The 23,148-nt window shown below is 33.0% G+C and overlaps 4 protein-coding genes across 4 annotated transcripts; 2 read left to right on the top strand and 2 right to left on the bottom strand.

Moving 5' to 3' along the window:
• Positions 1–4,324: 4,324 nt before the first annotated feature.
• Positions 4,325–6,736, bottom strand: LOC8281015. Its single transcript, XM_048376825.1, has 5 exons — positions 6,429–6,736; positions 5,862–5,976; positions 5,054–5,163; positions 4,875–4,958; positions 4,325–4,745 (listed from the first exon to the last, which is right to left on the bottom strand). The coding sequence occupies exons 1-5, from the start codon at positions 6,525–6,527 to the stop codon at positions 4,500–4,502; spliced, it is 654 nt and encodes a 217-aa protein (XP_048232782.1). The 5' UTR covers positions 6,528–6,736; the 3' UTR covers positions 4,325–4,499.
• A 1,294-nt stretch (positions 6,737–8,030) lies between these two features.
• LOC8285019 (transcription repressor OFP7) lies at positions 8,031–10,002 on the top strand. Its single transcript, XM_015718517.3, has one exon. It carries the CDS (start codon positions 8,233–8,235, stop codon positions 9,328–9,330), a length of 1,098 nt encoding a protein of 365 aa, XP_015574003.1. The 5' UTR covers positions 8,031–8,232; the 3' UTR covers positions 9,331–10,002.
• Positions 10,003–12,585: 2,583 nt separating this feature from the next.
• LOC8285020 lies at positions 12,586–14,195 on the bottom strand. The gene is made up of 3 exons (XM_002517990.4): positions 13,398–14,195; positions 13,267–13,311; positions 12,586–13,152 (listed from the first exon to the last, which is right to left on the bottom strand). Exons 1-3 carry the CDS (start codon positions 13,494–13,496, stop codon positions 12,841–12,843), a joined length of 456 nt encoding a protein of 151 aa, XP_002518036.1. The 5' UTR covers positions 13,497–14,195; the 3' UTR covers positions 12,586–12,840.
• Positions 14,196–15,928: 1,733 nt separating this feature from the next.
• On the top strand, positions 15,929–23,146 carry LOC8285021 (phosphoenolpyruvate carboxylase 2; the record flags this gene model as incomplete). Its single annotated transcript, NM_001323767.1, is given in 11 exon segments — positions 15,929–16,107; positions 16,680–17,071; positions 17,280–17,364; positions 18,306–18,528; positions 19,128–19,231; positions 19,331–19,418; positions 19,751–19,905; positions 20,807–21,805; positions 22,350–22,736; positions 22,986–23,125; positions 23,128–23,146. Coding segments are annotated over 11 exon segments (2,760 nt in total), but the record flags the coding sequence as incomplete, so codon positions are not given.
• Positions 23,147–23,148: the final 2 nt, after the last annotated feature.

Raw genomic sequence — 23,148 nt, 5'->3', positions numbered from 1 at the left:
AATTCAACTGTCATGTCTGCACGTCCTCTTCTTCATCATCACATATTTAAAGAGAAAAATAATCTTGTTGATTAGACTGAAATAGGCTTATCTCAAATTTATGAATAAGATTTACATGATTCAAGAAATGCTGGGGCTATCCGATTGATGAAAATGAGGGAACAATCTAAAGAATTGTGTGCTTATTTGTATGCAATCTCAACCAAAAAAAAGTTTGTGCTTAACGCTAATAGATATGCCTAAATCATCACCCATTTTCTGATTTTTTTTTGGATAGCAAGCGACAAGCAAACAGAACCAACTTTTTCATTGTTATAGGGAAAACTCTTCTTGTAATAGAGCCGACCATTGTACAAAATATAGCCGACCAAACCATAAAATCTAATTACAAATCTTCTGCACATTGATGGCCATCCCCTAAGTGGGGATTCCTTTTCTTTTTATTTGGTGTATGCTCGTGCATCAGAGAATGAATTGAAGCAGTCCATGATTTCAATTCAAATACAGAGACATTCCAATTGCCTAATGTAATCAAATAATTTAAATTGTCAAATCATGACAAATTCACAACAATAGTTATTTATTTTAAAATATCAAAATTTAATTATATGAGATCAATTTAAAATAAGTTATTGTTAATAAGTTTTAATAAATATAATAGTGTCCAAATAAATAAAAAAATCAAATCAACTATCAGCTGATGAGAAAAAACTTTAAAATAGAACTACTATAATCAACAGTTAATTGAGACCAAATCAGTATCAACTGCTGTTTCTTAAGTCTTTAGTAAATGCTTTAATATAATTGTTCAGCGAGAAACAACTATCATCTGCATCAAACCTCTGAACCAAACACCCTTTAACTATAGAGTATAAGATTTAGTTGGTAACTCGGCCTAACTTAGGTTGATAGACCCATAAATTTGAGCCACTTATGATTAAAAAAAACACATTATTTTAGAACAAGAATAAGTTAAATTACCAAATAAATCTTATACTCTATACTTATTCTTAAATTTAGAGTATAGTTTTCAAATTTTAAATTTCAAACTAGTACTTTGATTATAATTATAATAAAATTAATAGCTAAATTTATTAGCATGAATACAATTCCGATAGTAGTAATAAAAAAAGAGAATTAAATTAGTATCAAAGTTATTGACTTATCTTACAACTAACAATGATATAATTTAAGTAAATAAATGAATCCAATAATAAATATTATTCTTTATACCTTACTCATCTTTATTAAATTTCAGGAGCAGATTTATCAATTTTACTTTTTATCAATCTCTTACTCTTTTCCTTTTATCTTTTGTTACAACAATAAAACACATCTCAAGCTTTAGATTCCTACGATTTAAACAAAAATAGTAAAAGAAAATTCATCTAAAATGTTTAAGGATGAGTTCCTAGCTCAATTTTTTTTACGAAAAAGCTTTAGTTTTATGCCCTAAACACGTAAATCTGTGTGTTCTATTGTGTATTTTATTTTTCTTTATCTTTATTTTCTCATATTATTAGCTGTGATTTTGCTCTATCAGGTTCATTTTTTTTACAATGGTATCAAAGCTTGGTTGGGAAGAAATTCCTTAAAATCCTATTATGCTCTGTGGTTGCAGCTTAGTTTGATCTTCCATATCAGAAAAGGGTTTTGAGGTTTTTTTAGTGCAAAAGAGCTTGTGCGGAGTAGTGAGAACACTTACAATCTAAGGAAGGTTCTTTCTAAGGAGATTGGTACTTAAGAGGTCCGCTTGTGACCCTCCAGTCTTTCCTGGAAACTTACCTAGTGAGTTGTGTTCATTACTGCGGTTCATTTTACAAGTTAAAAGACACCGTTTGTGATAGAAGCAATGGCGGCAAAATTTGAGATTGAAAAGTTCAATGGGAGTAATTTCTCACTGTGAAAATTAAAGATAAAGGCTGTCTTTAGAAAAAACAATTGTCTTGCGGCTATCATCGATGGAGCGAGATGGATGAGAATGCTATTGCAAACCTTCATTTGTCATTTGCAGATGGGATCTTGTCCAGCATAAAAGAAGAGAAAACAAAAAATGAGATTTGGGACCACCTCACTAGACTATATGAGGCCAAGTCATTACAGAACAAAGTAAGGTGGTCCCGAATCTCCTTTGCTGTTTTCTTTTCTTCTATGCTGGACAAGATCCCATCTGCAAGTGCTAGATGAAGGTTTGCAATAGCATTTCCATTCATCTCGTTCCACTTATTATCATTTGTGAGTGTTGTCGGTCATTCATTGAAAGCCGCAACACAATTGTCTTTCTGAACACAGCCTTTATCTTTAATTTCTACAGTTAGAAATTACTCTCGTTGAACTTTTAAATCTCAAATTTTGTCGTCATTGCTTCTATCACAAACGGTGCCTTTTAGCTTGTAAAATGAATCGCAGTAATGAACACAACTCACTAGGTAAGTTCCCATGAAAGACCGGAGGGTCACAAGCGGACCTTTTAAGTACCAATCTCCTTAGACAAAATCTTCCTTAGATTGTAAGTGTTCTCACTGCTCCGCACAAGCTCTTTTGTACCAAAAAAACCTCAAAACCCTTTTCTCACTGCAACCACAGAGCATACTAGGATTTTAAGGAATTTCTTGCCAATCAAGCTTTGATACCAATTGCAGAAGAAAAATAAACCTGATAGAATAAAATTACAGCTAATAATTTGAGAAAATAAAGATAAATAAAAACAAAATACATAATAGAACACACAGATTTACGTGAAAAATTCCTAAACAAATTATGGTAAAAATCACGTGCAAGAATAGAAGAATTTCACTATAAGAAAATAATAAAAGTTTCAATCTCTCTATTTATAAAGGAGAAAACATTAAAATTCTCTCTTTATAATAGGAGAAAAATAATTATTTAATTCTCTAATATTTTTCTCTTATTTTTAGAATGAATAAATAACAAAATGAGGCCTCTATATTACATAGACTTGAAAGGTGCCTCAAGATTATTAACTTAGCAATGTGGGAGAGATATTCCTATCTAAATTATAATAAATTTTTATTATTTTTATAATTTAAAATTTAAATAATAACTGGCAAAAGTTAATATCATTAAAATAAAAATATAAAAATTTAATACTATCAAAGTACAAATATAAAGACTCAATCTCAAAAATAAAAATATAAAAAATTAATAAAATAATTAAAAATGGCTTCTACACATTAACAATGCGTGTAATCACACTATTAAATACTATTAGAAAAAAAATTAAATTATATAAGAATAAAAATGTGAATATCACAAAATAAAAATGTAAAGACTTAAATTAAAAATAATAAGAATATAGAGGTGAAATATAGATTATTCCTAATAAATACTGATATTTAAATACTTTTATAATCGAGGCAAAGTTACCTTTGTTTTCTTTTTTTCAAAATACTAAATAATATTTTTTAATTAACAAATTTATATTTTTTTATTCTTGGGTAATAAATAATAATAATCTTTGAATTGACAGTGGGCCCTGAATGAGAACATCCGTCCAGCTATGTTTGCAAAACGATCTCTCCTCTTTCTCGTTACTTCGCCATTGCATATTGAATGCGGCAATACAAATAATATACTGCATGCAAACTGTTTGACTAATAAGTTTTTATTACATTAATTTTACCAATTTCAATTTTGACAATTTTTCATACTTTAAAAGGAGAAAAAACTAAAATTACAACATGAGAACATAAGATATCTCAATCCTCAAAAGAACACAATAAAAGATAAAAAATTAATTAATTAAATTCCCTCCTACTACGAGTTTAGTATTTATATGATGTTTTATATCTTTAGTACTCCGTAAAATTAGGACACCAATCTAATAAATTAGCAACAATAATACATCATTTTTAGTTAAAAGACAATGATTTATTATTTGTTTCAAATTTATTTTCCAATGCAAGTTGAACACTTTTGCAGTAATATGGATAAAAAGTTGAGTTTCATACACCCTTTCCCAATATTTCTCCATAAGATTTGAAATTACTTGTTCCCTTCTTTTGTTGTTTAGAAAAGAAATCTTCTCCTAATCCTTCATGAAGGCTCTCAATCAAACCCTTATTCTAAAGAAAACCCAGAAACAGTCTCTAGTTACGGCAATCAGAAAGTTCAAAAAGGACAAATTTAAAAAAACCTTTCCCTCGACCAAACTTCTGGGAACTGGCACTACTCACAAATGCCTTCAGTATTTCCTGCTGATCGCATGTGTTTTCTATTTTTCCCCTTCCCTTTCCTGATCTTTTCATAGCTATTAACTCATAAGTAGACAAATCACAGTGAGGCCATTAAAAACATAGAGAACTAGGTCAAATTGTGGTCAGCCCCCTCGAATGATAAGAGCAATGTTTTGCAAATGCTATAAAGATGTTCAGTTATAGAGTTTTTACTAAACAACAAGCTTCAAGTTCATATAAAACAAATAATGTAGAACAACAATAAATGTAGGTGATTAAATTAAACCTTAATAAGCTCCTAAGCTACTTCTGTTTCTTCTTTACCTGTAAAGATGGACTACTCGGAGGAGGGCCCTTTACCTTCTTGGCAAATGCATTAGTTCTGCTTTCTAACTCTTCATCGCTCTCCTCATGATTGTCGCCATTGTCATTACCACCGATGCTTTTGGCAGACTTTCTTTTTACAGCTTCCAATTTAGCATGCAACTTTCTTCCAACGGGATCACTTGGATATCCAACTCTCCACTGACGCAACTTTCGCCCCAAGCCCTAGCCTAAAATAGGAACATGCTTAACAGTCTTACAAATAGGTAGAAAAAAACGCACACATATATACAGGAAAAAAGAGAAAGAAAAAAAGAAAAATCAATGATTGAGAACAAAAGAAGGCTAATATACTGACCCAGAAGGATGGTATTCTGGTTCTACTGCTGTTGGCTCATCCAACACATCTTTACTCATGTTATTAACCCATTGCTCTGCCTGCACGCACCCCAATAACATCAACCATTAGTAACAACTTTAAAATCTCTGATTATAACAAAAAATCAGGGTGAATGAAAAAGTGATTTATTTACCAATTTAAACGCCTTGTCTAATCTGACAATTTGAGGAGGTCCACTCTGTTGCTGCTTCTTTGTGCTCATTGCCACTTCTTTCACTGAACCTAAAATATCAATCCTTTTCACTTGGACAATTTGTCAAACAGTTTGAATTGCATAAGACTTTGTTTCGGGAAAATTGTCAATAGTCTAGATTGGGACACTCATTGATTAAATTAAGCCCAAAGACACAATATGAACATGAGACTCTGCAAGTATGTAGAAATTAATAAACCAAAGAAATTTAATAACATCTCTCAGTAAAACAAAAAACTAAAACCACAATGAATGGAAGCTCACCAACATCTTTATCCCATTATGCAAAAGAGATGAACAATGGATGTGAAAGGAGAGAGAAAATACAATGACGCTTAAAGCTAACATGAAAACAGTTCTTAGAAAAGCATAAATGATGGCAATATCCTGAGGCGATTGAAGTGCATAAGATCATAATGGAAAATTTTCAAAATGCCTGCAAAATATATAAGTAAGAGTACCATTTCCATTAAAGCCGTTTCTGCATAGTGAAATTTAACCCAAGCTATATACAGTCTTAATCATAGAGTCAGTATCTTGTTCTTGTTACTTCGGAACAAGGAAATTGTCCCTAATCCATATAATCAGACAGAAACATGTCTGCGCACTTGAAATGAAACAACAGTGCAGAATCAAAATAATACTGATACCCTAAACCCTAAAAATGACAACAGAACACATGATTTATATTCTATAGATATCAACATCTGGTCACACACACACACACATATATATATATAAGGATTACCTGTGTGTGGAGGGCACTTTCTCTTCTCTGGCGGGGGTTTATATTCCAAAGGAGGTCTGGGCTCAAAGAGCTTCAACAGATTGGCTGTTAAACCAGTCGGGTGACTTTGCCCAATCTGCAAAATCAACAAAATTCAGTTAATCAATTCCAATTTCATTACATCAACAACAAAGGTCAGATTATGCTACAAAAAATTTAAGAATGATCAACCAAATGCAATTATGTCATCCTGTATATACATATCAAGAGAATGTAATTATGTAATTGCGTATATATATATATATATATATATATATATATATATATATATATATATATATATATATTGAGAGAGAGAGAGATCAGAACCCACGAGAGAAAAATAAATATGGAAACTATAAGATTATATAATTTTAACAAGATCAAGAGAATAAGTAAATCAATTAAAACTTATTCTAACAGAAAAAGTCCGAAAAAAGAAGAAGAGGGGGGGTAGAAATAAGAACAGAAGACAAATAATACAGATCCGAAATGTGAAAATCTAGGGTTTCACTATTTACAGAGAGCGTGGAAAAATAGGGCACAAACCAGTTTGAGTTGAAGAACGTTGGCGCGGTTCTGGCCCTTGGTGGCTCCTCGGACGGCGGCGTTTTGGTTGCGCATGAAGGCATCGTTGTAGTCACCCATAGTGACAATGAGATGCAAAAGCCATCTTCAGTTAGGATTTCTGATTTTATCTTTGATAGAATGGAGAAATTTCGATACAGCAGCAGCCCTCAATGACGGTATGCTTTAAGATTACAAGTCCTTTTGTTTAGGTTTAGGAAAGATAGAAATCAGATATTGTTTGATTCTTCTCCTTTCAGCAATAACAGTTTTCCCAGAGATCTCCAACTTTGCTTTCACTTGATAATGGGCCTCAAGTGATCAATACCTCTTTGTCGACACGAGTATGTTTCAAATGCGGGCTAGGGCCCATTAGGGATCGAGGATGGGAAAAAACATGTATAATATTTAGAGATTTTTTTATAGAAGATACAGCAACATAAAATAATTATAAAAATATTTGTAAAATCTTTTTTACAATAAAATATTAAAAAATAAAATTTTATTTATAAAAACACTCTAAATTATAATTTTATTTATAAAAATACTCAATTTAATTTTTTCAAATAAAAAAGTATATGTTGAATATATTTTAAAAAAAGATATATATGTTAGAATATTTTTGATAAATAATAAATTTAAAATACATTGTGAACAAAGTGTTTATAAAGATATATTTTAGCTGTAAATTTTTATTTTTACTGTAATTAAGACTATTCTTAAAAGAAAGAAAAATATATTTTACAATCAGGCTCTAGTGCTCCACTGTACACTTTGGGATGGTGTCTTTGGCGATGAAGTAAAAAGAGCAAAATAATAAAGTTAAAAGTAGTTGCTTGCATATATATATCATCTTGTTGCCTTGGATCCCCACTGGATGGAGCTTCTTTGTATTGACTTTTTCTTTTTCTTTTTCTTTTTCTTTTTACTTTCCGAGTCTGATTGATCTGTGTCTGCCCGCAAATGATTTGTGCCAAAATATGCACAAAAGCTTTGCCTCCTCCATTGGCTTGCGTGCCCTGTGACCCATTGAATACATGTCGAACCATGCTAATATATAGATGAAAAGAGTTGCATCCTTTCTCTTTCTTTTTCCTTTTGCCAATGGATAGATATCATTAAACCAGAAAAAGAGAAAGGAACACAGACCCTTTCTTTCCTTTTGACTATATGATATAGTAACTCATGATAATGTCTATCTCTTCTGTGTAGGCGCATTATGAGAATTAATATCTCTTTTGTATGTCACTACAGAAATTCACCTTATTGACAAAATATGCTTATGTTATTCATGGTTTATTGGACTATTCACAAATAAAAGAAACTCACCTAGATTTTGTTTTATATAGCAAGCCATTTAGTACCGGAGAGGCATCTTAAATTTAAAATCTTTTTTTCCCATATATGCTATTTTATTTCTCACTCCAATAAATATACGATGTTTTGTTAAAAAATTACTCCAATCTCTTTTTAGGTAATAAGTGGATCAGACATATTTGGACTGGATAAAAGATTTCTCTAAAGAAAAATTGAAACGGCCATTAGACAAATTAATTACAAAAACAATTAGTCAAAAAGCTAGTAAAGATCCTACCTCTGGCTAATAGTGTGCGACTTCCTTTATTAGAACAAAAGTTACAGCCTCAAATGTTAAACTTGAGTGAATTCCCTGTATAAATGAGTTATATAAACTCTCCCCTGTCTTTCTCCAACAGCTTATGCATTGTCACTTGGCACTTCAAAACCCTCAAAAGTGAGCTACCAAAGAAACAGAAGAGAAACAAAAATGGCCAAACCTCTCAAGCTAAAGTTCTCCCGAGTGATCACATCCTTCAATTCTTGCCGCTCTAAGGACTCATCAGCTCTTCCATCAAATCCCGTCCATTCGTTTCTCAGACATTCTCCGGTCAAACTCCATCTGCCACCTCTACCGCCATCATCTAAACCCTGTCACTCTTCTCTCAAGCGCCATATCTCCTCGGCTTTCGCTTCAATCAGCTGCCGCTTCAGATCAAGATCACCACCATCTCCACCGCCTCCACCTCCGCCCGAGTTCCACTGGGAACAAGAAGAGAAATGGCATGTCGTTGCAAAAATCTTCGATGAAAATACTCCTCGTAGAAAAATTTATACTTCTTTGGTTTGCAGTGATCACTTCCCTAACAACAACAACAGCCATAATAGCAGTAAAATTTTGCTTCCTCCTCCTCCTCCAAACACAGAGAGGAAAAGACGAAGGATAAGAAAGAAGAAGAAAGTGACACCAAGAGTAATCCGTATCAGCACTTCCTCAGCTGATAGTGAAATATTTAGCAGTGAAGGTATTAACAATGAATGTAAAGAAGAGGATATTGACAATGAGGAAACTGAAACGTTAGTGTCGTCAACAAAAACCTTCTCTACTGACTATGATTCATCGCCAGAGTTCAGTCCCCATCTGGAAATCATAAGTGAGTCTCCCTTTAACAGGATTAAATATAATCGTAACAAGAAGAAGGTTAAAAAGGGAAAACGGTATGTTACAAGGAAGGTGAGAAATGGATGTGATCAGTCATCTTCATCGTCGTCGTCATCGTCATCGCCAGCCAGATTGTCAAGGTTTCAGTGGCTGATACCATGCACAGTGGAGGGGAAGGTGCGGGAAAGCTTCGCGGTGGTGAAGAAATCAGAGGACCCACAAGAAGATTTCAAGAGGTCAATGTTGGAGATGATAATGGAGAAGCAGATGTTTGAAGTGAAGGATTTAGAACAACTATTGCAATGTTTCTTGTCTTTGAACTCTAGGGATCATCATGGGATTATTGTCGAGGCTTTCTGCGACATCTGGGAGGCTTTGTTTTGTAATGCTGAATATGGGGTGTCAAGCGCTGTTTCAGTTAATTAATTGCCAGAATTAGTAATTGCATTTATAATAAAGGAGCTGCTAAATCCCATGTTTAAGAGTAATTTTAAAGCACGTTTAAGTTTTTGTCATGGCCGAGTCACAATCATTGACATCTTTTTTCAGTCGTGAAACTTGGCTAAAGACAATTCTGCAAAATAATATTTCCTTTGTAGAATTGAGCATAACATGATACTAATTTGCGACCTAAAACATTTTATTCTAAAAAACTTCCAATCTAGGGTGGATGGGTAGCGGATCTCAGTATCATAAGTTGAATATGCCATATGGATTGTGAGCATTTTAAGTAATGGTTCTTCTAAAAGGATTAAAAATCGTATTTGAGTACTTTATATTGTGTTTGCTTTAACCCTTATATTGTTGGGTTAGATTTTTAAAATGTAGCTGAATGGATTAAGGGAAAGCTTAATGATTCTCTTTCGAAATTATGAAAATCACTATGCAAATTCATATAGCTGAACCTCATATATCCGTATAATATTTTTTTGTTATTTTTATTTTATTTTCACATATTATGGGTTGAATTTTTTTGACAAATTTTTTGAATAAACTCCTAAAATTTTGGACAAAGTACTATTAAACTCTTAAATTTCAAAGTAATTCAGTACATTTTGAAATTTTAGAAAATAGAATAATTATATTATTTATTTCACATCTTTCAAGTAAAGAAAAAATTATCGTTTTATGGTCTTTACTCCATAAAGACAGAGCTAATACTTTCTTACATATAAAAAAATATAAGTTAAAAATAGTTAAGACATTTTCTTTTAGCGCCTAAAACTAATTGAGTTTTGTAGCATTACAGAGTGAAAAATGTGATTGAATTGCTTCAAAATTTAGAGGTTTAATTGCAGTGTAGGCAATTTTTTTTTAATTTTTAAAAGTTTTATTATATATGACTTTATCATTATTAGAATAAGCCAACCCTATTAAATAGCCATTCATGCAGTTTTTGCTTCTATTTTGTTCCTTCCGTGATTCCTCTCTCTCTCTCTCTCTCTCTTTTCGTATAAAGTTAATCAAGGGTTAGAATATTCTTAATTACCATTTCAGTTTCCTTTAGTTTTGAGGGCCATATTTCAATGGCAATGGAGCAAAATGGAGCTGCATGAGTGATCAGGCAGTAGGCACTTTACCGGAGATGGGTTAGAGGAGTAGAGGAGCACGTGGATTACATACAACTTGTAGATTGGGGCCCTTTATTCATCACGGATCAAAGAAATGTGTATAACAATGAGTAATGACCAAAGGCAGAAAAGCAAAACAAAAAAAAAAAAAGATGTTGAAAATACGGAGAGAATGGCAGTGAAAGGGAATGGGAGAGTGGTCATCCTCTCCTCTTTGCACGGATGATTATTCCCTTTCGCACATGGAAATTCATCAAAATATGGTCCTCCTGTCCCTCTCCGCTTGAGCACTATCATCATGTTCGTTCCTTTATAACAAAATTGCTTCCATTAGGTCGAAAGTCTCAGGGATGTTAAATTATTCTTTAAATCTCATTTATTAATTTAAACATTAAATAACATAATATTAGAGTTTCTAGAGTTAAAATTTAATTTTCAGCCGATCTCATATATATGATTAATTAAATATCATCATCATATTGTTGTTTTTAAACTATATCCCGTCCGTTTCAGCATGTAATTAGAGTTTCATATTAGTTTACAAAATGATGACCCATAGTTAATATTTGGGCAAGATTAAAAATAGTTATAGAAATACTTTTCTAGATTTAATTTTTTTAATTTTAATTTCTTACTTGAATAAAAATCTAAATAAAAAATCTAAACAATTCAAATATTCTAGTGAGTCGTCAATATGAAATCTATGTGCTAAAGGAGTGTTTAAAGTTTTGAGGTCTCCTTGATGGAATTAGTGAATTTTGCAGGAAAGAAGGAGCAAATGAGTTTTTTTTTCTTTATATGAATAAAAAGAAAATGTTAAGCCACATCATTTTTGTTTAACCTCTCTTAGATGTATCCATCATCTAAGACTAAAGCTGGTATGCCAATATATCTGTTTTATCTAACGATCTTAAATTGTCACAAAAATTTTTTTACATACTTTAAATTGTAACCACAAGGTACTTTTTCTTTTGTGTTCCTCCCTGGCCCATTCAGCCTGGAAGTTCTGTGCACATCTTTATAACATGGCTTTCTCGATATACTCGCAGCATACAGCAACGAATACAACACAAAACGTAAGAGTCCAAAGGTAAATAAATATATGCAGGAACCATAGATATGGAGCGGGCAGTTATTGTGATTGGCACGCCAAATTAACTTGTTGTCTTAACCTAAAAGAAGATAAATAACTGAAAGTGGCAATGTTTCAGTGCAAACACAGGTAACTACTAATTCTTTATCAAACAGACTTACGAAAGTTGGCTAATTTAAGTGCTTGTGTACTTATATGTTCTCAAGGAAAAGACAGCTTCAGTGTCGGTGAATGGAATTAGATGTATCGAATCCGCATATATACTTACATGCATGCTTTGTTTTATCTCATTACAGAGTCTGGTTTGGTCAGTCCCAATCGGGGCTTCCATGGTTTTTGTTCCAACAAAGCGAGATGCCAAAAACAAAGATAAACAAACAAGTGTACTTATCGGGTTGGATTGGATTGGGTCCGCATACTATTAATAATATTAGCCATTAGCCATTAGCTATTATCCATTACGAAAAGGAAAATATACATTCTTTCGTTCCTAATATTTTGTTTATATCAGTCTACTAAACATGCCCACAAGATAAAAATCCGTACAAAGACGAGCCCATGCCACCCAATTATGATAATTAGGAATTGATTTTGATCCATAACATCATAATTAATATGAAATATATATATATATATATATATATATATATATATATATATATATATATATATATATAAGTATTTTATATTTTAATATTAATATATAATTTATTATTTAAATTAATAAATATATATCAATCATTTATTTTTTATAGAAGTAAAAAGATATAACAAACCTAGACAAGAGAAGAACTTTTCATAAATTTAATTGAACTTTTCATAAATTTAATTGATGATCTCGATTGATCTTTCTTATGAAAATAAACAGATCCCTTGAGTTAAAAGAAATCTGATCCACTCAACTTGTTAACAAAAATATTGTTACTCTTTCTTGGACTATTTGTTAATTAATTAATTCTTTTTTTTTTTTCTTCGGCATTTCTGTGCAAGTATATTTAGGCTAATAACCAGAAGAAATGAAAGCGAAAAACGAGTTTATTATAGAAATTGGCCCAAAGACAGAATAGTCCTTTGAGTAAAAACAAAAACACAGTTCTGCCCCTTTCTCTAACTGGAAAGACAAACAACAATTAAACACCATTTTAATAATTTTCTCAATCTGAATTTTATTTAAAAAACAAAAGGGTTAAGATCTCCCGCCAAGTCTCATGAAGCTTCCAGAACTTGGATTACCAATTATCGAACGCACAGAAACCTTCATTTCCATACAAATCAACAAGACGAAGATCCACCAAATTCAGCAGCAGGTGTATTGGATCTCTTCCTCTTGCCGCGCTTGTCAGTAATGGAACCAGCAGCAACATCAAGGCCCAAACCGTCAGCTGCAGATTTCGAATTGAAACCGCCTGGATCAGTTTGAGTTTGGATAGAGGTAATGCAGCAATCTTGCCAATTAAGATCGTTCAGAGCTGCGATTACTTCTTCCAGATTCATAAACGCACACGATGACACCTCATCTTCGCTCAAAGTAGAGCGTGACAGATTCACTAGCTCTATTGTATCCACTGCTTCTTTTAACACTTCCTGTACAAATTTAAATTTATAATGATTAACATCACCAGATCCTCTTCGGGTGGTTCAGAAAAGAAATTTGAACAGTCAAACTCAAGCAAAATGGTGAGAGAAAGCAATCAAAACCTTGGTAGATTTCTGGATTTTCTTGAAGCCGTGCATAGAGATGATCTGTTAAATTTAAAAAAAGAAAACCATTAAATAAGCAAAATAAATGAATATTATAAGCCAAATCAAAAATCAAAAGACAGAGATACCTCATTGAGAAATTTGGAGGTGAAATTAATTTGCTTTTGAGAGTTCAAAAACTCGAGGTAAGCTTCCAGAGCGATTTTCTGTGTCATCTTCGATTTCATTTTTCAACTGCTTTGTCGTTTGCTTATGCTGGTATACGAGAAATGCAACTCCGTGTCCCGCCTTATGGTCCACAATCTTTAAACTTCTTTCCGATAGAAAATATTTCAAATCAAGGTCACTATAAAATTCTTTTACTTCGTATTAGGATGTTGTGTTTGGACTGGTGGAATGGGGCCCGTGGATTTGGGTTTAGATCAAATTAGATTTGGATTTAATTGAAATATTTGCTGAATTTAAAAGGATATTTGTATTATTAGTTTCCAGACCTCATTTAATTTTGTTATTTTAATTCCAAAACTTTTTTTCCTTTTAATAATCAAGTGCTTGAACATGTCTTTTTTTTTCATTCTAGTGTCTCTTTCTAGGTTTTTTCATTTTTCAATAATAAAGGACTTAAATACCTTGATTTATTTCTTATCATTTTTTCTCTTTCTCTATTCTTTCTTTTCCATTTAGAAAAAATTATCTAATTTGTTATATATCTCTATCTATATACCAAACATATAGATGATTATTCATTGATTTTAAATAATAGATGTGTCAATCATTCCATATCAAAGTATAAAACATTGATAACATATGTATCAATCTCTTATTTATTGTGGTGTATCGATTAGATCTATGTAATAATTTATCTTTCTTATAAATGACAACTAGAACAACAAAAGAGTAACAACAACATCTATTATCCAATTTAATATTTATTTTGCTCTATAATATTCTCATGTAGTTCCTTTTTCAGCTACTTGCTTACAATCCTGATAATTACTATCATTATATTCATCATAGCATAAAATTATCGTGATTTTGACTCAAAGCTTTTCTTTTAATTCAAATATAAAACTTTCAAAAACATCATTAATTTTTATAGCCAATGAATTTCACTATTTCTTGGTGCTTAATTTGAACCGTGTGTCTCACCCTCGAGCGTTATAATCCTTCTCATATATTTTTTATAAATTTCATTTTTATTCTCTATTTCTCTCTTTTTATTATTATTTATAATTATATTATTTGAAATCGCTTGTTAAAATTACACTTTATAAAGAGTCGTAATAAAAGGAGACATTTGATTATCTAAAAGCAAATTTAAGTAGTGATAACAATAATAATAATAATAATAATGATAATGATAATAATAATAATAATAATAACAATAACAATAATAATAATAATAATAATAATAATAATAATAATAACAATAATGATAATAATAATAATAATACTAATAATAATAATAGTAACAATAACAATAATAATAATAATAATAATAATTTAAGAGTATCTTTAGTGCGGCCTCTTAAAATCAATTTAAAAAAAATGGTACTGATCAACAGAGTTATAATCGAATTTAGAGGTTAGTTAGTATTAGATTTTAACCCTCATTAGTCTAATGTTAGATAATTCAAAATTGAACGGAAATGATCTATGCCTGAGCCCCTGGAGTCCTACTAAAATGAATGGATCATGCTCCTTTATCCAAAATGACTCCTCTCTCGTGATGCAAGCATGCAGCTCTTGATACTTCGAAATTTCATATGCCTCTTTCTCGTGTTCAAAAGGCATCACATTTACAAACAGAAAAAAAAAAACAAAATAAGTGGAAATTGTAAATTTCATCCTAAGTCCTCTAATTTTAAGCACACTTTCTTTAGTCCCTAAATTTAATTATTAGTAATCTTAACATTTTCTTTTGCTTATGAGAAAAAATTCTCTAAAATATAACATGAAATATGATAGAGTATAAATTGAGTACGTATTTATTAGGCAACATGACTAGGTTCGTTTTAAAGGAAACTATATTATTATGAATAGACTCAATTATGACAATTATTTCTTCTCTTGGATATAAATTTTAACATCTAATGAGTTTTAATGATATTTTATAATTTAAAAATTAATTTTGTGTGCTTTTAGACTATAAAAGGCATGTATCCAAATTTTATTTAACAACTCTTACATAAAATTTTAATCAAACAGATTATTTAGGTTATCTTAGAGTTAAAAAAACTACATATTATTATATATCAATTTTCTCTCCTTAACGTTGCATTCACAGTACTAATACGAATAAAAAATTCAAATTTATGTGAAGATGTGATATTACATCGTATTTTCAATAATTGCCTATTAAAAATTAGGCAAAAAAATGCTTTAGTGATCTTAGAATTAAAATATAACAATTATCAGGATAGAAATTAAAATTTAAAGACTGCAACCAGAAACCATAATTATAGTAAGGGACTTGGAGTGAGATTTACCAAAAAAAAAATATAATAAAAAAGGAGGGGCATCATGTTCTCTAAGAACCTACGCGATCTTACTCCCGTGGGAATCACGAGATTCACTTCTGTGGTCTCGCTTTCACAGTTCATATGTGCTTCATAGCATAAGACACAGAACTTAACAGAGGAACGAAGAAACGCAGGTAGCTAGAGAGAAATGGCTGGTAGAAATTTAGAGAAGATGGCATCAATAGATGCACAGTTGAGGTTATTGGCGCCAAGGAAAGTATCTGAGGATGATAAGTTGGTCGAGTATGACGCTCTGTTATTGGACCGATTTCTCGATATCTTGCAGGATTTGCATGGAGAGGATATTAGAGAAACTGTATGCAATCTTCGTTTTATCTTTTGCCTTTTCTTTTGACACAAAAATGATAGTTTTTAGGTTCATTTGTTGTGCTCATGTTGCTAATTATTGATTCACAAAGCAGTTAAGGTTTTTCATCAACTTGTTGAAGTTGCGCGGTAACATATAGTAGATTCTTAAAGAAGATTAAATCTGTGTTTTGAACTATTTGGTTCTAGAAGATTAGTACCACACTTTATACATAGCTACAAGTGATGCAAATTCTAAATAATAGTGAGTAAGAATGTTAGTCTAATTTTAGGTACTATCTGTTTATGGTGTTTGGAAAGTCTATAAATGCAAGAATTCCTTTCAATTGGATATTATGTAGTCATTTATCATGTTTGGAAATGCCATAGTTGCTAGAATTTGGTTCTTTTTGCTTGAAGTGAGAAGACATTAGAAGGCATTTGGAAAGAAATGACATATGCAACAAATAACATGATTTTGCAAGAATTCGACCGAATTCCTGCACATGGTTCATTTCGGCCAAGGTCTTATGCGTCTTTAAAAAGTAATTTACTAAGAGTTCTGTTATGTATGATTCTTAGGTTCAAGACTGTTATGAACTTTCAGCTGAGTATGAAGGGAAACACAACCCTCAAAAGTTGGCGGAACTTGGGAAAGTGCTAACAAGTTTGGATCCTGGGGATTCAATTGTTGTTACGAAGTCATTCTCTCACATGCTTAACTTGGCCAATCTGGCTGAGGAAGTTCAGATCGCTTATAGACGAAGAATCAAATTGAAGAAAGGAGATTTTGCTGATGAGAACTCAGCAACAACTGAATCAGACATTGAAGAGACCCTAAAAAGACTGGTGGTGCAATTGAAGAAATCCCCAGAAGAAGTTTTTGATGCTTTGAAGAACCAGACTGTGGATTTAGTCTTAACTGCACATCCTACTCAATCTGTTAGAAGATCTTTGCTTCAAAAGCACGCAAGGTTTCTGTTCTGTGTTATTAAATTATTAAACAATACTTTGTGAGAGAATTAGTTCTAGATGCTCATATTTTTGGGTGATCTTTATGTAAACATTTCTTGATCCGTTGCATCAAAGACCAGCAATTGGTCACTGGCTGGTGTAGCTATAAATTAGAAAGGCTTCTTTCCTTGGATAACTAATGATACTATATTCATTTCATATTTTCAGGATACGGGACTGTTTGACTCAGTTGTACGCTAAGGACATTACTCCAGATGATAAGCAGGAACTTGATGAGGCCTTACAAAGAGAGGTATGCAGATGACAATACTAGGCTTCCTTAACTTTTCTCTTTTTAGTCTTCTACTTCTTTGCGGAAGAATAACAATCATGATATCAACCAAAAATACATGTAGATATACTATTGAGATGAATGCTAGTATATACAGTCACGTTAATGATTCTCTCCCTATATTACATGCAAGTCATTTAAGTTTAATAAAATTGTCAATACTGCACTTGGGAACAATGAACACCTCTACAATTCTATAGAATATCTGTTTGCTATTTTGCTTCAGAGACCCCAGATGCAGAATCCACAGACTTGGCAACTAAAGAATTCTGTCATAGAAACTGGAAATCTGAGAATAAGAATTGAAATACTAAAAAGTGGACTCTCATTTATACCCAGCACTGATCCTTATATAAAATTCAACAGACTAGACTTGGACGCATGTCCATTATGATTTATAGATTGCATGACTATAGAACCAGTGCATATTGGTTTGCTCTTAAAAGAAAACACTACTATTAAATTATAGTTGACATCTCTTCTCTAGGTAAAAGTCTTACAATTTTGTTTTGCCATTTGTATGATCTTCAATAAAACTTTTCCCTGGGTTATCACTTTTTTTTTTTTGTTAAGTTAGACTACACATAACAATGAAACCATTCTTATGCTTTTGCTTAGTACTGATTTTTTCCTTGATCATTGTTTCCTGAAGATGGGAACACATCTCCTCACATTCTTTGCATAGATTGCAGTGCTTGTCTTCTTTCAATGGAATGCACATCCCAATGTTTGGAATTACCTATCTCATTAACATGTGCTGTAACATCTTATTTAGATTTTTTCTGATTTCTATGTTTATGAATATTCTGCATATATCTTCATGGGGATCGATTGAAATAATTTCCATAAGTTTGATTTGATTGAAAATCTTGGCAAGTTATAATTTCCTTTATCTCATGTAGATTCAAGCTGCATTCCGCACAGATGAAATCCGAAGGACTCCTCCGACTCCACAAGATGAGATGAGAGCAGGAATGAGCTACTTCCATGAGACTATATGGAAGGGTGTCCCGAAGTTCTTGCGCCGTGTTGACACAGCTTTGAAGAATATTGGGATAAATGAGCGAGTTCCTTATAATGCTCCTCTCATCCAATTCTCCTCTTGGATGGGTGGAGATCGTGATGGTGTGTTTCTTTGTTACATAAAGTAGTTTTCTGCTAGGCAGATTTCTTGTACCCCAAAATGATATTTGAAAGCGAAGTTGCAAAATTTTTTATTTGCATTTGACAAATGTTCAGCACATGCTCACAGTGAACTTAGAAATGCATTACAATGAGAGTGACTTGTGATATGAAAAGAAAAACAGACAAGACTTTAAAACATTTTGGTACAGATGCTAATTAGTTTAATGGCACAACAGTATTCTGCTGCTGATCGGTTGTGATTTAAGATTAGTTGAGTTGTGAGGATATATGTGGCCTGGGAAGAGCTGTGAGGAGGATATATGTCGCCTGGGAAGAATGAGTTTCTTGCTTAAAATACAGAATTTCTCTCTATTTTTGGAATCTCAATTTGTGGACAAGTTGACTATTGACAATTTCTTTTGTGCTTTTATTATATTGATGATTAACTTTTTATAATCAAACACAGGTCCGGGGCGTCACTATCAAATGCATGAGTTTTTCTTGAAACATCATCCCTCCACCTCTCAATCTCTTCAAGCAATATTTTGGTTCATTGTTGTATTTTGCTGATTTAATATATGTCTGATGGTGAATTTCAGGAAATCCTCGAGTAACTCCTGAAGTTACAAGGGATGTTTGCTTACTAGCTAGAATGATGGCTGCTAACTTGTATTTCTCTCAAATAGAGGATCTTATGTTTGAGGTATCAGAAAGATGGTTTAGCAATTCTTGGAATTTATATAATTCTGTCATTTGCCTATTATAGATAATACAACACATTAATTAATGATTTTATTTGCAGTTGTCTATGTGGCGGTGTAACGAAGAACTCCGTGTTCGTGCAGATGAACTTCATAGGACGTCAAGGAAAGATGCCAAACACTACATAGGTATGTATTGTTGATTATAATTTCTCGCTTGAGGACTATCTCCTGAAAATGATTGAGAAAATCAGTATGTTGCATGTTTCTATTATGTATTCTACAATTTCACATTGGTTTTTATATGTGATATAATGTCAAACTTACATTTATATTAATACAGAGTGTGTGTTTGTTATGTCACTGGAAAACAATTCTCTTCAATGTGTTTGAAGTTTTTCCAATTGTATGGCTTTTTGGAGTTTTTTCAACTATCTGGCTTGGTCTTTCTTTGTTTATATAATTAAAATTATTTCCTTATTTATTTATTTAAGTATTCTGCAATGCGTTGTTGTACACAGAATTTTGGAAACAGATCCCCCCAAGTGAGCCTTATCGAGTTATTCTTGGTGATGTAAGAGACAAACTTTATAATACGCGCGAACGCTCTCGTCAATTATTAGCTAATGGGATTTCTGACATTCCTGAGGAAGCGACTTTTACTAATGTGGAGCAGGTTTCTCCTGTATCTAGTATTATTTCCTTTTATAGCATTTCATTTTTTTTATTAAGTTTATATCTATTCTTCGGTTAGATGTATGTAGAAACTAAATCTAATGCCTGCTAGTTATGTAAGAAAAAAGAATTATTTTGATTTTTGAGAGGTGTGCAAGCATGAAGAATGAAGATAGGTGAAAAGAAGGCCAGAGAAAAGTCATTTGCCCACTGTTGCTTGATAGTTGGCTTGTTAATTTTTTTTAACTCAAAATTATGGAGTTAAACTTATAGCCAAATTGGTAAGTTGCTTTGTCACCATTAAAGGAGTTGATTCACAAAAGGATTCGTGATTTAAAATTTTCACCCTCTTTTCTTCAATTGAATATTGAAGGTTTAATCAATATTCAAAATTAGAAGTGTTTGATTAATGATACAGGTTAATGTTTAGCAAAAAAGAGGTGATGAACTATTGATTTATTTTTGAAACTTGTAACAAGAATTCACTATCCTAATGCACCACTATAATTTAGAAGTGTGCAAAATATAAATTCCTTACTAAATGCTTGTGATTGATATATTATGTGCAAGTTGCTTTTCACATTTGTGATTTATGTACCTGTGATACCAGACAATTTTGTCCTGAATGAATTTCCTAATCCTCAAACAAAGAAATGTGCCTCGTAAAAATGATGCTTGACTACCCTTTCATGCTTTATGTGGCTTTTCCTCTTCCCTTTTCCGAAGTTCTTATGGTCCCATTCCCACCAAAGCAGGGTGTGGAATGGCAATTCCTGACTGTCTTGTGAAAGGCTGCCTCAGGTCTTTTCTCACAATTAATTGTTCGCGTCTAGCCTGCATAAAAGAATTGGTGCACAAACTAATAACCCTCTTTTACTGATAAATTTCTGTTGTTCCTACAGTTTCTGGAGCCTCTTGAACTCTGTTACAGATCCCTTTGTGCTTGTGGTGATCGGCCAATTGCAGATGGAAGCCTGCTTGATTTCCTACGGCAAGTTTCTACTTTTGGACTTTCACTTGTGAGACTTGATATTCGACAGGAATCTGAAAGGCATACAGATGTACTTGATGCTATCACAAAGCATTTGGGGATTGGCTTTTATCGTGAATGGTCTGAAGAGCATAGGCAAGAATGGCTTTTAACAGAGCTCAGAGGCAAACGTCCTCTTTTTGGCCCCGATCTTCCCAAAACAGATGAAATTGCTGATGTACTAGACACATTCCATGTTATAGCAGAACTTCCGGCAGACAACTTTGGTGCCTATATAATCTCAATGGCTACAGCGCCATCTGATGTGCTAGCTGTTGAGCTCTTACAACGTGAATGCCGTGTTAAACAACCATTGAGGGTTGTTCCATTGTTTGAAAAGCTTGCTGATCTTGAAGCTGCTCCTGCTGCTGTGGCCCGTCTTTTCTCAATAGATTGGTATAGAAACCGGATCAATGGAAAGCAAGAAGTCATGATAGGGTACTCAGATTCAGGAAAGGATGCTGGGCGTCTCTCTGCAGCTTGGCAGTTATATAAGGCTCAAGAAGAGCTTGTGAAGGTAGCAAAGCAGTATGGAGTGAAGCTAACAATGTTCCATGGTCGAGGAGGGACAGTTGGAAGAGGAGGTGGGCCCACTCATCTTGCTATCTTATCTCAACCACCAGATACCATTCATGGTTCACTCCGAGTGACGGTTCAAGGTGAAGTTATTGAACAGTCATTTGGGGAGGAGCACTTATGCTTCAGAACCCTCCAACGTTTTACAGCAGCCACACTTGAGCATGGAATGCATCCTCCAGTCTCACCAAAGCCAGAATGGCGGACACTCCTGGATGAGATGGCAGTTATTGCCACTAAAGAGTATCGTTCCATAGTCTTTCAAGAACCTCGATTTGTAGAGTACTTTCGCCTTGTAAGTTTTCTGCACCATCATTGTTTTATGGTCCATTAGTACTGCTGTCTGCTCTTATTGTGGGAAGAGAAATCCTTATCTCTGACAACTAATCATTTAACCTTTCTCATGTCTAGGTGCAACAATAAATTAAAACTGCCCACGAGAGGAAATCTCATAGTAATTATTGATTGACAGCACTTTGATATTTCTAAAGAATCTTTACTATTCATAGGATTGCAAACTTGATACACATATATGCTTTGACTATTAATTTCTCCTCTTGCTTTCTTTTCCTCTCTTGATTAATTTCCTTTTTATTTTCATTCTAGAATTCCAAGATGGTTTTTTTTTAATAACCAAATCTCGTACATTCATTATCTTTTCCCCTCCTGCGAAATATTTGTTTAGCATTCTGGTTTCTGTCTCTTTTTTTTTGACTCTCTCCACAGCAATATCCTGCAAACTTTGGTTTATGATTTTTTTGAGCTATAGCTAATAGATGTGTCTTACACTCCGCGACTAAATTATAATTTCTCTGATGTTTGGAATTGAAATGCCTCAGGCAACACCAGAGCTGGAGTATGGTCGCATGAATATTGGAAGTCGACCATCTAAAAGGAAGCCAAGTGGCGGAATCGAATCACTTCGAGCAATCCCATGGATCTTTGCATGGACTCAAACAAGGTTTCATCTACCAGTTTGGCTTGGCTTTGGGCCAGCATTTAAGCATGTCATTGAAAAAGATGTAAGGAATCTTCACATGCTCCAGGAAATGTACAATCAATGGCCCTTCTTTAGGGTCACAATTGACTTGGTCGAAATGGTGTTCGCAAAGGGTGATCCAGGAATAGCTGCTTTATATGATAAACTCCTAGTGTCAGAAGAATTGTGGCCATTTGGAGAGCGCCTGAGAGTGAACTATGAAGAAACTAAGCACCTTCTCCTACAGGTATATTAAGAGTTGAGCTATTGAAGTGACTTGAGGAGTAGCTAGCAAGTGCATGGCCTAAAACATACTTCATTTCCCCTTTCTTACATTTCTAATGTTATGGCGTTTTAAACTCTATAGTAGCAGCTGCTTACTAATGGAGATTGCCAGAAGCATAGATAATGAGATGTCTGTGGTCAAACTCAGTTTATATTAAAGAGAATCAATAATAAAATTGTCTTATAAATAGAATTTTTGCTTTCCTTGTAGGTTGCGGGGCATAAAGATCTTCTTGAAGGAGACCCTTACTTGAAGCAAAGGCTTCGACTTCGTGATGCCTATATCACAACCCTTAATGTTTGCCAAGCTTACACTCTGAAGCGGATTCGTGATCCTGACTACCATGTGACGCCCGGCCACACTTGTCAAAAAG

This window comes from Ricinus communis, chromosome 7, assembly GCF_019578655.1.
Source record: "Ricinus communis isolate WT05 ecotype wild-type chromosome 7, ASM1957865v1, whole genome shotgun sequence".
Classification (NCBI taxonomy): domain Eukaryota; kingdom Viridiplantae; phylum Streptophyta; class Magnoliopsida; order Malpighiales; family Euphorbiaceae; genus Ricinus; species Ricinus communis.
This window is presented reverse-complemented; position numbering and strand designations above follow the sequence as displayed.